We start from the raw sequence: 14,154 nt of genomic DNA on the forward strand, positions 1-14,154 counted from the left end.
TGCTAAATATGCCTTTCTTTGCATTAGGCCACTCACACTTTCAAAAAAAAAAAAAAAAAAAGGATTTTCTATGGTTTGTTCTTGATAAATCCCTATTGGCTGTTTCTTAACAGCTGATTATCATCTTATTGCCTATAAATTCAGTGTTCAATATTATGCCACAGTAACTTTATAGAACTCAAACTCAACCTAAGTATGGGCTCTCTTTTTTTAAGAAAAAAAAAAAAAAAAGTATTTTCTCGGCATATTTTGAAATAGTTTTTGAGGTGCTATATTCTCAGCAACCTTTTCGTGTAAAGGAATGTTTAGACATGCTATAATTTCAGAATTTAAGGCCATTTTATCAATATATATTGTTGTCCTAGGTAAATAAGGAAAATGTGAAAATGATGTAAATTTATGGAAAAAAAAAAACAATAGTGGAAAAGATACATTTGTGGTTAAGATTGAAATAATTTTTTTGATTAAGAAAGACACCAGGAGGGGAAAACTCTGACCACAAGGCAGACAAACTACAAATGAATGTTTTAAAAATCTTTTGAAATCAAAAAAAAAAGAATTCTAACATCAGCTCTACTGCTGATACTCATCTATTATTGGGTAGGAATGAAAATCAATACTTATGTAGAAAAATCCTGAAAGCTCCGTATAAATTGGTGTTCTACATTTTATAACATACCATGTAATGCAGATTTCACTGTATAATGCTATTTTCTATGAAGGAAAAAAAAAAGTGGACAGTAAAAAGCAATAAAGTTAAACAGTCCAAATAATAATATCAGAGAACCTAATTCAAAATTTAAGCATCACCATTGTAGCTCTTTTAATCAATACTACTGACTTTATAGAACTACTGAAACATCTATGGCCAGCAGGACTAAGGGAGTGTTTGTCCCCCTGTACTCAGCACTGTTGAGGCCACAACTCGAATCCTGTGTTCAGTTTTGGGCCCCTCACTACAAGAAAGACATTGAGGTGCTGGGGTGTGTCTAAAGAAGAGCAACAAAGCTGGTGAAAGGTCTAGGGATCAAGTCTTATGAGGGGCAGCTGGGGGAAATTAGCCTGGAGAAAAGGAAGCTCAGGGGAGACCTTATCGCTCTCTATGACTACCTGAAAGGAGGTTGTAGTGAGGTGGGTGTCAGTCTCTTTTCCTAAGTAACAAGTGTCAGGATGAGAGGAAACAGCCTCAAGTTGTGCCAGGGGAGGTTTAGATTGGATATTAGGAAAAATTTCTTCACCGAAAGGGTTGTCAAGTGTTGGAACAATCTGCCCAGGGAAGTGGTTGAGTCTCCACCCCTGGAGGGATTTACAAGACATGTCGACTTGGTGCTTAGGGATATTGGACTCAATGATCTTAAGGGTCTTTTGCCAACATAAATGATTCTATGATTCTATGACTAGTAATTTCTAAAGACAAGAATTAGAGATAATTTTGTTCCAGCATTAGAAAGGGTAATCAGGAAGACTCACATCATTATAAGTTCATCAGCTTCAGTCTTAGGTGAAACAATTCAGTGATAGATATGAGGCTTGTTTAACATCCAATTTAAAAAGTGAGATATAATTAACAATATTGGAAGAAAATAAATCTAGTCAAACTAACTCAGTGTATTTTTATTGTTCTTTTTATTGACAAAGAAAAGTTTCTGTAACGTACCTAGAATTCATGTTTTATAAAAGAATGCACTGATTAAAAAAGAATTGGAATAACCTCAAAATTAACTTATTCTCTATTGAAAGGATTAAAAACTGACTGTAAAGCTTAATCAAAAGGATCATTTCCAGAATTCTTTGTCCTCTTCTGCTGAACATTTTAACAGTTATAAACAAACCTATGCAGTTTTAATCACTGGTCTACAGGAGATATAAAACTTGGCAGTGACAAATGTGCAGGACAAGTCACTGGTAAACTCTGATTTGGATAGCTTATTGTTATTCAAAGGTTTTTTATTATGGAAATGTGTTGACCATACAGTAACACAAGTTGATTGTTTCTTTATAATTTGAATGAACAAGAATTCTGTGGTAATGACTAACAACTATATTACTCATGAAAATTGCGGCATTGGAAAATGACGATATTGTTTAGTGCTCAGGAAAGCACATCACTGTGTAGAATACTTATAGGTGGAAATTATTTTCTCTGGAAAAAAGTTCAACAGAATTTAAAGTAACTTTTTTTTTTTCCTTTTCTCTCTTTCACACTTTACATATTTCTTGTTCTCTGATCATGCTATGATACTTGATTTCCTCTACATTTTAATGGCACTGGCTTGGTAGTTACTCTGGCATAGTCTACTTCTTACCTAAGTCTGCTGCAGGGATGAGCACAATGAAAAGTTACACTCCAGAGCAATGTTACCTGCAGTGAACCCCAGAATCCTACACCCATCTGGGCTGATGCATTACATGGAAATTTCATTTTATGACCACTGCAATTATACCAATCGATTCATACATTTCAAAGGCATAACCAGGACATTCATCAAAACAAAACAAAACAAAACAGATTAATGACAGGATGATGATAATCCAAATTTGTGGAGTATCGCTCCATCAAGTGCAAGACCGACATTACCTCTTTTGCAGATGAGACATGCAAAGTCTCTGCATCCGTAGCTTTCCTCTGCTCACCATTTAGCAACAGAAGCTCTGTTAAGCACATTCTATAATTTGTCTGAAAATGCTCACTAGTACTCCAGCTATCAGAGTAACAGTCTCTCAAGGAGTTTGTGTGTATATTTCAGTTTGCCTTTTTGTACATCCAAGAAAAAAAAACTCAAATTTGTCACTTTATCACTCATTCACCTTGTTTCCTAATGCCAGGAAGGCTTAATAATAGCATAAAGATTCATTTAACAAGATTTAATTTCAGGCTTCAGGTGGAGAAATGAAAATAAAAGGCTACTACAGTTCTAGTTTATCCTTCAAAACACAATCTTTTCTAACTCTTTCTTTCACCACTCTTTACATGTAGTGGTTGCCATAGGAATTGTACTGGCAAAAACTGAGCACATGGATTCTATAGAGTCACCTTTGTATGGCTGCACGTATTGAACTTAAGATACACCCCACTGCCTCTTTGCTTTATATTGTCTTGGCGTTAGGTGTTTTAATATAAATTTAAAGCATTTTCCTGGGTTTATCTGCAGGTTGGTGTTTGGTGAATTCCACCATGGCCATGGCATGGTATGATTGATGGATCTTCCTTGGGCCTACTCCTTTGTTCCTATGGTATTTATTCTAAGGTCTCAAATCAAGTGCAGCCCAATTATCATCACTTTTGTATGGAGAAACTGAAGAAAATGGAAGGAAGTGACTTCTCAGCAGTCATGAATCAGGCTACAGTCAAAGTGAAATCTCCTTTAATACATAATTCTTTTAATCTTTAATATTCTTTCCTCACCAGCTCTTTGTACATCTACAAGAAATGTCAAAACACACATAAAATAATTATAGCCAACAAACCCTTAGGAGCAGTGTAGATGAACACTGGAGATGGGTAGCTACCCCCTCATCCTCCCTCTGAATTTGCTTTTCAAATGTTCAAAAAAAAAAAAAAATTAGCAGTATAAGTCACATAATCCCCTGCATGCTCAAGGCCTAGTGCTCAGCTCCTTCTTGGTATGTTTTCTAGGCTTAAAGGTACTAGGGAACAGATTCTCCATTACATCTTTCTGAACTCAACGAAACATGTGAGGATATGGTTAAGAAAATAACGTAATCCCAAATTTATAGTCCTCAAAAGACAATTTTTAAGTATACAGAATGACAGTGACAGATGATTTTTTCACCTTAATTAAATAAGGCAGAGCAGATAAGAAGAAAGATATGTGTCATATTAGCAAAGTGCGCAAGAACATTGATAATGCCATTCAACCATGTTGTACAAATAAACAACTACAAATAACCTCAGCAACAATCAATCTTTTAAAATTTAACAGTGTAGGGACTGTAACTCGTACCTGTTTATCCATACAGAAAATACACTGTTGAGTCCCTGTGCACGTTGTTCTACATTATTGGAAACCCAGAGAACTGCTTCCATCCATCTTCTACTTGTCACATAATTGTTATTTAGAGATAATACATAGCCTTCTGTTTTACTTTCAGCCTAGGGCAGTGTCCCATGACTATAATCTCTCCTCCTCAACCCCTCAGCAATAGCAAAGTGACACCTGATGTGTCACATTATGTATACATATCACATGGAAAAAGAAGATATTTGTCCAACTCTCCTTGATTTTTTTTTCTGAAAGAAATATCATTACTAAAGTAATGCAAACAACAGCAAAATATACTCCCTCCTGTGCTGAGTACATGCATAGTTTTCAGAAGACTAATTATGTTTTTCAAAGCCCTTTTTCTTTTAAGCATTAAGCATGATGTGGCAAAGTCACAAGACATGGACTCTAAATCAGCATAACTTTAGTTTTTCCTTGAAATTTTATTTGTAGATCATCCACTGTTATACTCTGTAAAATGGGTAGTGCTTCTTCCTTCCATCTTGCATTTGTCAGAGCTGAAAATAGAGTCTTCAGGATTGAAAGGACACAGTAGTTTGCTAAACTCCTAAAGGATCTTGTGGTTTTGTGGCAAAAGCCAAACTGAGACAAACCCTTCATCAGTATTGTCTGTATCCTTCTTCCCATTCTCTGCTTCCTGAATTTTTATCCCCATAGTCTCCAATGGAAGACTTTATTAGTTATTGAAAGAATAAAATACCATTAAAATTAACGCTTCAATAAACCAATAAATGCAGTGAAATTTTCCAGTTACAGATTCTCCGCTCTAGGGTAATAGCATCAACACAACAGGAATTGTATTAGCTGGCTAATGAAGTCATCAGCAATTATTTAAACAATATTGGAACATAGCATGAGAACACAGAAGATAGAAGTGGGCAATCAAATTATCAGAATTGTGTATTAATTATTACATTGTTAAAAAGATGACATTGTGATCAAAAAGAAGTAATTTTCCAATGTTATTGTTCTGGAAAACATCTTTTGTGGTCAGAAGATAAAGGATGCATATGTGCTGCTGCAGAGGGGTTTAGATTTGGCTGTAATCATTCAGATTTTTGTCTGAACTCTATGATATTATGCTTATATTTGTTCAGTCATTTTCTCCTTGAAAAATCCAAGCAATCGCCTTTAGCATATTTGCTGTTAAGTTCTAACTATTGTCACACCATTTACAATTGTATTGGGTAGGAAAAGAACATAAATACATCTAGATATATATTTCCAAACAATTTCTAATTTCCTCTTTGAAAAAGAAATAAGAAAACTAGATATCTCAGATAGAATTTTTTCATGCCGCTTCATTGATTTGTAACTCTCTTCCTGAACTGATTAAATAAAGTTATATGAAAATCTATGTCTCATTAAGCATTGTATCACCTCAAATGCTTGTAAATTTACTTTCATATGGTACTTACAAAATAAGGAATAACTGACTTTATTATAGAGGGAAAATTGTTAACGGCATCTTGTATGGCTCAGATCAGTTCAGTCCAAAGCTTTATCCTTCTGAATCAAGACTGTCCTCCTAATATTTTCAGCAATCGTCTCTGCCAGAATCACCTTTGAATTCAGTTAATCATGTCTTGTCTGGGAAGAGTTGCATTTTCTGAAAACTCCACTGTTTTCATCGTTTTTAAAAATCCTTTAAGATTTCCCCAGAATTGTATTGGACAGAAAAGCTAGGCTCCAGACCTTTAGAAATGAATCATTTTTCATCTCTTCCTCCTTATTCTGTTTCCTTTTTTTTCAGCTGTCTGATCAACAATATTTCTGGCTTCTTCTCTTTAGTTACATTGATTAATATGTTCACTCTCACTCTACTCTTTTCTGTGGCATGAAGTGGAGAGGTAATTGGGATTAATTAGGAATTTTCTGTCTAAAAGAAAATGGTCCTTCTGGCATTTAACTAACTGATGTGTTTGTAAAACGGTATTCCAACCACGAGCTTACTAAATCATCAGAACTATATATCAAATGGACTCTGATAGAAAGGTTATTATGAGAGGGTTAATTTTGTGAGAGCCCTGCACCTCTGTGACTGTACTGCTGTATACTACTCCAGTCTTAGATCTACTGTGTTGGGGTCCTGGTATTTTAGAAGTTACATAGTCTGTGCCACAGAAACAGGTTTTGCAATACCATTTCCTATTTTAATGAGTACCTTTACAATACTAGTTGTGGAAAATATGGTTGTGATACCATGAACACACATTTCTGTTAAACCTGGCAGGACAATGCTGTCTTGTTTAATTACTAGACTGAGGGGTTCCTGATAGTTATGTCTAATTTGTTGGGACATATCAGTAACAGGCTAGTAACTTGTCTTCAGGGGAGAGGAGATTGCCCACTATAGAAACTTTTCATCATTACTGTCCCATTTGACAAGTTGTAGAGAAATAACCACATGCAGCTGGTGCCTGATAGGCAATAGAGCATGAGCCCGAGGGCCAGCATACTCAACATATTTTTAAAATTAATTAATCTCCTGTGCTTCCTCCCTCTTCTCTTGGTATCTCCTTTCACTTTGATTCTCCTGAACTGGCAGCTGGGTTAATATTTGTTGACAATAGTGTGGCTGAGAAACTACAGCACACGTCCCTTAAGCAGTGCCCTGTCAGGGCTGCCCCTTCATCCAACTTTGTGCACTGCCTTAATTGACCAAGGTCAACCAGCTTTCTTTCACTACATTTTCATAGTCCCCGAAGGGAAGAACAGCTCCAGTGAGTGACACAGGGGGTCTAGGGACACTAAGCTTTCAGATTCTAGTGTAGCTTTGCACATTTTTTAAAGAATTACTAGTGTTTTTAAGGAGGTGGGGGTGATTTATCAACACTGATGACATTTAGAAATGTTTTGGGGTTGTTCTTTTTTAATACCAAATTGCGAGTTCCTTGGGAGAATTTGCTACAGTTGGACCAATAATGCATTTCTGTTCATTTATTACTTTTCAAATTATTTAAAAAGAAATAAAATAAAATCTAGACTTCTATGACAAGAAAGTTTAAATCAGTAATGATTATTTATCTATATGCCATCTATACCGATATTGTCTAGAATTTGGAACACATGTAGATCATTAAAATGTAATTAAAATCTAATAACAACACATTGCCAACAGACTGGGAGTAACTCCTCATTGGCAGACATAGCTTGTTACAATGCTACCCTACAGAAAATTCTATCATTCCCAAACTCTTAAATTTCATATCTTCAGACGCATGCCTTCAACAAGATTGAGGAAGGACACCCTATAAAGTGCTCTAGGGAAGTCGTCATCAAAATTACTGGTCATATATTCAGTAATGAAAAGGCCACAGAAGAAAAAAAAAGTTAATTGTGTTTGTTCATTCCATAATGAAAACCACAGGCAGAGTCATCAATCAGTTGCACAGATAAAGAATACAGATTCCTATATTGAGCCATGTCAAGGGCCGTGGACATCCACTTTAATGATAACACACATGGGAATTAGCATTATTAGACAAGAAGGTTTCAAAAGCAGTCTAGTAAAAGTGATAAAGTAGGGGATGCAAGAGGGAAACATTTTTATGATTCTTCCAGGGAAAAATGTGGGTGAAGAGATGAGATGACACTATGAAATTAACCCATGATCAGGACAGAAATATCAAGTTTAAAGGGCTGTGAATGAACCTTTCTTCTAAAACTTTCTTTTCTCCCATTATTGAAAAGCGAATTTCAAGCTTAAATAACATACAGTTATAGTCAAACACAAAAATATAGTAGAGTCTAAGAGGGAAGTGCAGAAACTCTTCAACTTGTGATAGCTAACTCCTTCGGTTGATACGTGTGGCTCTCAAAACAGTGGTTTTAAAACATTTTATATGTACATTATGATCATCTATATGTTATGGACACATAAGGAAACGATAAAGTTGTACCGTCTTGTCTTCTATATATGACATATTAAGGGCTTATTAAATAAACTTTTCTTTCCTGTATAGTTAGCAATCATTTTCTAATACCATTACTTAAGTGACCTGTTTCTGTTACTCAGCATCATGCTCCCACAATGAACTAAAGTGAGTGAAGAACAAACTGTGGCATGCAATTGTGAAACAAAATAGAGTTAAGATGAATGTCCTGTATGTCTTCATATAGATCCCCTTGCTACAGTTCAACTGTTCATTAAGTCTAGGGCACATATTTGGCTTCCTTTTCAACATTAAAACAAAAACAAAACAAAACAAAAAAAACCCCACCCAGACCTCCAACTTCAGTGTTCATCTAAATCTCCCTTTTGCTAGTATAAGGAGAAACATCAGGTACTGGACAGTTCTACCTTCCCAGAAAGCATAGCAGTTAGGATGAGATAATCAGATAATCACATCCAGTAAATGTGAAATGTTCTATTTGCCATCACCAGTATCACACATATTCACCTCTACAAACTACTAATAGAAGGTAGTGACTGATGAATAAGTTCTGCACAGCTTAAGGGAGAGTCATCGTTGGAGGCACGACCTGTCCAGCTGCTTTTTGGGAAATGCTGTGAGTGGATAGTGCTTTGATAGGAACCAGCAAAATAGTCCTCCTTGTTCTCAAAGTGAGAGGAGAAATGTGGCTTTCACCTAGACATTGATTTCTCCTGGAAGTGAATTACATAGCTTTCCATGCTGAAGTTGATTTCAAAAGTCAGATTTGAAAAAATATATAATAGAAAAAACTGGGATGTTACTTTACCGTTCAATATATACAGAACTAGATTGATATCACAAATCATGGTCAGGAATAAATCTCACCAGTAGTGACAGGCTAACACGACAAAGTAGCATCCAGTCATGTCTAGAGACAGATGGGGATTCAGAGATTTAAGTTCATGTAGGCTTCCTATGATTTTGAAGAAACTGGTAATGGCTAGATCCACATAAATATGGAAGTTGTCTGATGTTGTGCACTGAAATGCCCCTGTTAGATGCCTGGATCCTGGGTCTGAATCCAAAGCCTTCAGATAACCTTGTGACCCTCATATATATAAAGTTAGACATGTGTGAATTGCATTCACAAAAGCCAGCTTAGTAAATGGAGAGCTAGAGGGTGTATGGATGCCTTCAAAACGGGATTTGCTGTGTCCTGTGTGCAGATACCTCCGCCAATTGCCTGTAAACAAGTTAATGAGTGTACTGAAGGCAGTCCAGCCCAAACATAACAATCTTGTTATCACAACTAATTTGCCTGGAGAAGTCTACTCCTAACAATGCTGTACACAGATGATGTCATTTAGAGTTTGTCTCGTTATTTCTATGCATAATTTGTGCAGTATGGGCTTAACCAGGGGAGTTCTAACAAGAGAGCTACTGCACTTCAGTTGGACTTGGTTTCCTACTTGTAGTGAAGCTGCAGTCCAAAACTGCAGTTTTAACACAAACTCAGCTTTCAGATTCCTTTTGCAGACCCTGAACAGTGAGAAGTGATTGGTTTTGTTTACTTCCAAAGAGGTTTTCTGCGTATGTCCAAAGTACACACAAACGGGAGCTCAGAACAACTTAAAAAAACATTATTTGACATGACTTTCTCCAATTAATAGGAGGACTGGGACAGCTGTGTAGGAAATAGAAGAACAAGACAAAGCCTCCTGGACCTTGGTAGAAAGAGTTTTATTTTAGCAGCTTGCCAGTTAGCAACACTCTACGCAGACATACAGAAGATGCACAGGAAGGAATTTGATCCCCATAGCACTGGTATTAATCATTTTTGGTGAAACATTTCTCATGAAAACTACAGTTTTATAATGCTAAAGGGGAGGCACAAAAGATGCAGCCTATAACACAGTTTCCAAACTGGGTAAGGTCAGCTTTTTCCTTTCGAAGGAAATAAAAAAAAGTTATAGTTTAACGTCTGTACAGATGTTATATGCTGTGGAAAGATTATGTAGCAGTGCTCCCTGCAGACAGCAGCGTCTCTTTGAGGTGGGAGGGAGCACCCATCTGCCTTCCCCTGTGTGCATCAGCGCTGTTCTCATTCTAACAATGGGGACCATCGTTCTCTATTAAGCTCATACTGAAAGCTTTGAATAAAAGCCTTAGAAAGCTCAGCTGAAAGTATTAATTTTGAGGGAAACATGTAAATCTGGATGAAATCTTTCATTCATTTTTAATCTCACTGTGATAAGCCTTGTAATTAAGATGATTAAATGACTGAATAAAACACTATACTTACATCCTTTAGAATACCACTATGAAAAAACATAATCCTGTTTATGAAAAAAAGCAGCAGAGACATCAAACAAAGCTTCTTATTTAAGCTATTGGAGGTTAATGAGCCTTTCATTTAACAAGGGTACCTAAGAGTTAACTTGTCTAGGAAACTCACCTAGGAGAAAAAACTAATGGGGGGTGACGAAGAGTCAAATGTTAGGTTTATGGAAGAAAAAAAAAAAAAGGATAAAATGTTATGTTTATGGATGATCAAGTTTTCTGCAATTAATATGTTTTACAAGGGACATATTAAAGATTTGCAACAAAAAAAGTATTAGTGGAAATCCTTCTGCAGTAGATACACGAAAATGATACAGGACTCCCAATGAAGTCAGAGGAAGTACTTTGGAGTGATGGTCCAGGAAAAGCAGGAGGTGAGAATCTGCTGGTGGCTTTTTGTCGTGAGTAATCTGCAAAAAATCCTTTTGGTTAAATGTTTTCTTCACTGTTCTGAAGGAAGAGATAGTGTCTCTCCTGGAAAACTCCCTCATTTTGGCACTCAGCTACTTCTCAGCAAAAGTGACAATAAGTTAACAAACTCATTTATTAAAACCAAGAAATAAATCTCTCATCTGAATCTGCACTACAAATATTCTGAATATATTTCAGGTGCACATTTTTTTTCTGTATTTCTTCTATAAAATATTTGAACAACAATATAATGAAAACCTGCATGAATAATCTATATATATCACAAGTTTGTATTTGTTTGTTTCTTGCATTACCTCTTGGTAATATATCACAGCATTAATAAACATTAATAAACAGAAATCAAAACTGTATACATATGAAACTTGTTTTCTGATTAAATTCTTGTCAAAAGAGATTAGTGTAGTATTTTTTCAGTGTGTGTTTTGTAAAGACTTTCAGATTTTTTTTAGAATTGTGTTCTGCTATTATTCAATCAACACTATTTTCTTTGTCAAAAATATATTAATAGATCTAGATCTCTTTTAATACAGTGTTCTTTCACTAAGCCACTTCTTTTCCTACAATGTTATTGTCTTTTTCTAAAAGGGCTTAATCCTGAAATTCTTAGGCAAGTTTATAAGCAGTTATTGACTTTAGAGATTGAGGAATGGGATTCTGTTGAAGGATGAATTGCTTATGAGGTTGTGGAGAGTGATTAGGTTTGATCATGGATTTATCTCCTGGGATAAGTAAGTGAAAATTATTTCTAAAGGTGCTGATCAATGTGAATAAATCAATATAGTGAAGCTTGCAGTCTTCATCAAAAAAATTCTCTGTCATCAAAAACACCCTCATAAGTCATGATCTTGTTAATGTTAGATATTCACACATTTCGCACATGCTTTAAATAGACTTTAGCTTAGATATATCCACTATAATACCTTAGTATTCACTTGAAAGTTTGTCTCCCAGGTGATTTTAAGGGCCAGAGTTTCTTAGGACTATATAGGAGACAATATCATATTTCCAAATAAGACACAGAAGCTAAAATGGACTATCCAGAAATGGAGTGCTTTAAAAAAAATTAAAAATGTATTTTAGATGTTGCTGCACATGAATCTTTGAAGTTGCTCTGCTTTGCAAGAGTTTTGTATCTGGAAAATAAGTTTCATATTCACTACCTAATTTCAGAATTAAATTCACACACTTTCCCCTTAAAGTTCTGCTTTTGTCCAAAAATATTTTTCACAAACTGACTCTGATCTGGCAGTCATCTTTAATTAATGTCTTAAACCTTATTGCTGGAGATTCATGGAATGATTTATTGTTGAGACATCACCAGGTGTGGAATTTTTTGGAAGGTCCATGGAGGTAGCTCTCCCCTTTCCCAGGAGACACCAGCCACTGCACTAATAATACCACTTGCAGTCCCATTGCAGTACCACAAGGACTTACAGCTCCTCAGTATTTTGCTAGTAGGGAGCTGGAGAAAAATTGCATGTCATTCCTCATTACATGGTGGACAAAACAAAGGGAGGCCAATTCCCTTCCCTTTCACATGAGGTTATGTTTACATCTGCATATCAGTGCAATCTTTCAGCTTTCAGTGATTACTCCTCTACATGCAGAACCTTTCTTGGCATAGCTATGGTAACAGAATTATGCTAAGAGGTGTTCAAAATACTTTTCTAGATGTAATTTTCCTGCTGGCATAGCATACCAGTACTCAGATAATATAAACTGAACCAACTGAACGCTGTCTGTGAGCCCAGTAGTTTCCACAGCAGGGGTTTTGCTGGCTCACTGAGGAAAATGAGAGATACTGTTTTTATCACCATCAAAGGCAATGTGTGTATTACAGTAGAACATTGCATTGGAATCTGTCTAAATATAAGTTTAAAAGTATAATTTTAATCAGTTTGATGTTAAACTCCTTAAACAGTTTGATGACATATAAGTTACACTTTGTGGAATGACAGCTGTTACAAAGCATAGGACTACTTCACTACTGATACTCATCCATCCTTATACTCTCAGTTTGTTTGGGGAAATCAAAATTGTTGTGCTGTTGAAACGGTCTCTCACTTTTTCTGCCTACGTCTTTTCCCTCCCAGTTTGCTTATCATAATCAAGCCTTTACACCATGCACTCAATTCTGTCACACAGCGACTGCAGTGTCAACACCCGAAACAGATTATAAAGGCAACCATAGCGAGACAATATACTCAGAAGAGAGAAAAGAATAGAAATGGCTAGAAGATAGCAAGCGTTAATTACACTGATAATTGTAAAAACAATTGCAAAAACAGTCATAACAATAATTCCAGAATAAATAAACTGAACACATTTCTCTAACAGAAATGCAGAGGAGATTTTTTTTTTTCTACATCTCTTCCCTCTGCAGTGTGACTTTTTCCAGGGCTCAGATTTGGATGAATTGAAAAAATCCCCTCAGTACAGACCTCATTTCCTGAAGAGGAAAAGGATAAATTACTCTGCATCTATTGAAAAACAAGATATTCTGTCTACCATCGTGTCTCCAGGTGTTACATGGTATGCAAATATAAAGATGTACTTAGCTATCTGCAGACATTGCGGGAGAGCCAATTTGAAAAGCAAAAATGTAACCTCTCTAGAATATCTACAGTTTCATTGGGGAATCCACAGGCATTTCGTGGGATTTATGATATTTCCAACTTCTTGCAATGATGCAGTTGTACTGGAAATTAAGCTACACAGCAAGAGGAGACAACCAAAATCATGGTGGTAAATGAAAACAAGACAACTGTATTTTGGCACTGACGTTTGGAACAACTTCTGAAGACTTCTAAACTCTGAAAGAAATCTTCTGTGACCTCAAGGCAGCATATTCACCACTGATGGCACTGAGAATATTGTTGTTACATTTAAGTTTTATACTGGGAATAAGACAATCTTGTAACAGAAATTCTGGTGCTATTCAGTGACATTTGCAGTGTATGAGGTTTAATTACTCCTTTGGTACTCTAAAACCTGTCATCAGAATGGTGGATATTTAATTTTTAAAGTTCTGCAACCAAATACATGTTGTATCTAAAATACCGAGAACTAATAATGAGCATTCTGTAAAGGACCAGTGTGCAAACAAGCTGTAGTTTACTGTACCTGGCGAATGAAGTGGAGGCGAGCACATCAGAACAACTCCTTGACCTTCACGTACAGAGACGGCACTTCTTGTCCGACCACTGAAATTACCCAGATCTATGAAAAGAACAGAGCATCTCAGTTACATACTAAAGATTTCAAATTTTGTGTCTACTCCGACTTTTTTATTTCCTCTTGTAAAGCTGGCAGTTCCTTTTTTCATACCTTAATCTATAATAGGAGGGTCTTTAAAAATAAATCTATTTCCATTACAAAAAAATTCCATGTTGCATCAGCACTTTATTACTTTTTTTAGTGCACTTGGATACTGTATCAAAGGAAAAGTAGCAGACAATATATATACCATTTACAAAAAC

The 14,154-nt window shown here is 35.8% G+C and overlaps 1 protein-coding gene across 1 annotated transcript in view; it reads right to left on the reverse strand.

The window, feature by feature from the left end:
* CNTN5 (contactin 5) overlaps nucleotides 1–13,936 on the reverse strand; it is a 186,763-nt gene extending 172,827 nt beyond the window's left edge. Inside the window, exon 1 of the mRNA XM_010080210.1 lies at nucleotides 13,799–13,936. Within this exon, the coding sequence (XP_010078512.1) occupies nucleotides 13,799–13,826 (28 nt within the window). The 5' untranslated portion in view covers nucleotides 13,827–13,936. The remainder of the gene's footprint in view (nucleotides 1–13,798) is intronic.
* Nucleotides 13,937–14,154: the final 218 nt, after the last annotated feature.

Source organism: Pterocles gutturalis, unplaced genomic scaffold (genome assembly GCF_000699245.1).
Source record: "Pterocles gutturalis isolate BGI_N339 unplaced genomic scaffold, ASM69924v1 scaffold3154, whole genome shotgun sequence".
In the NCBI taxonomy this organism is placed as follows: domain Eukaryota; kingdom Metazoa; phylum Chordata; class Aves; order Pterocliformes; family Pteroclidae; genus Pterocles; species Pterocles gutturalis.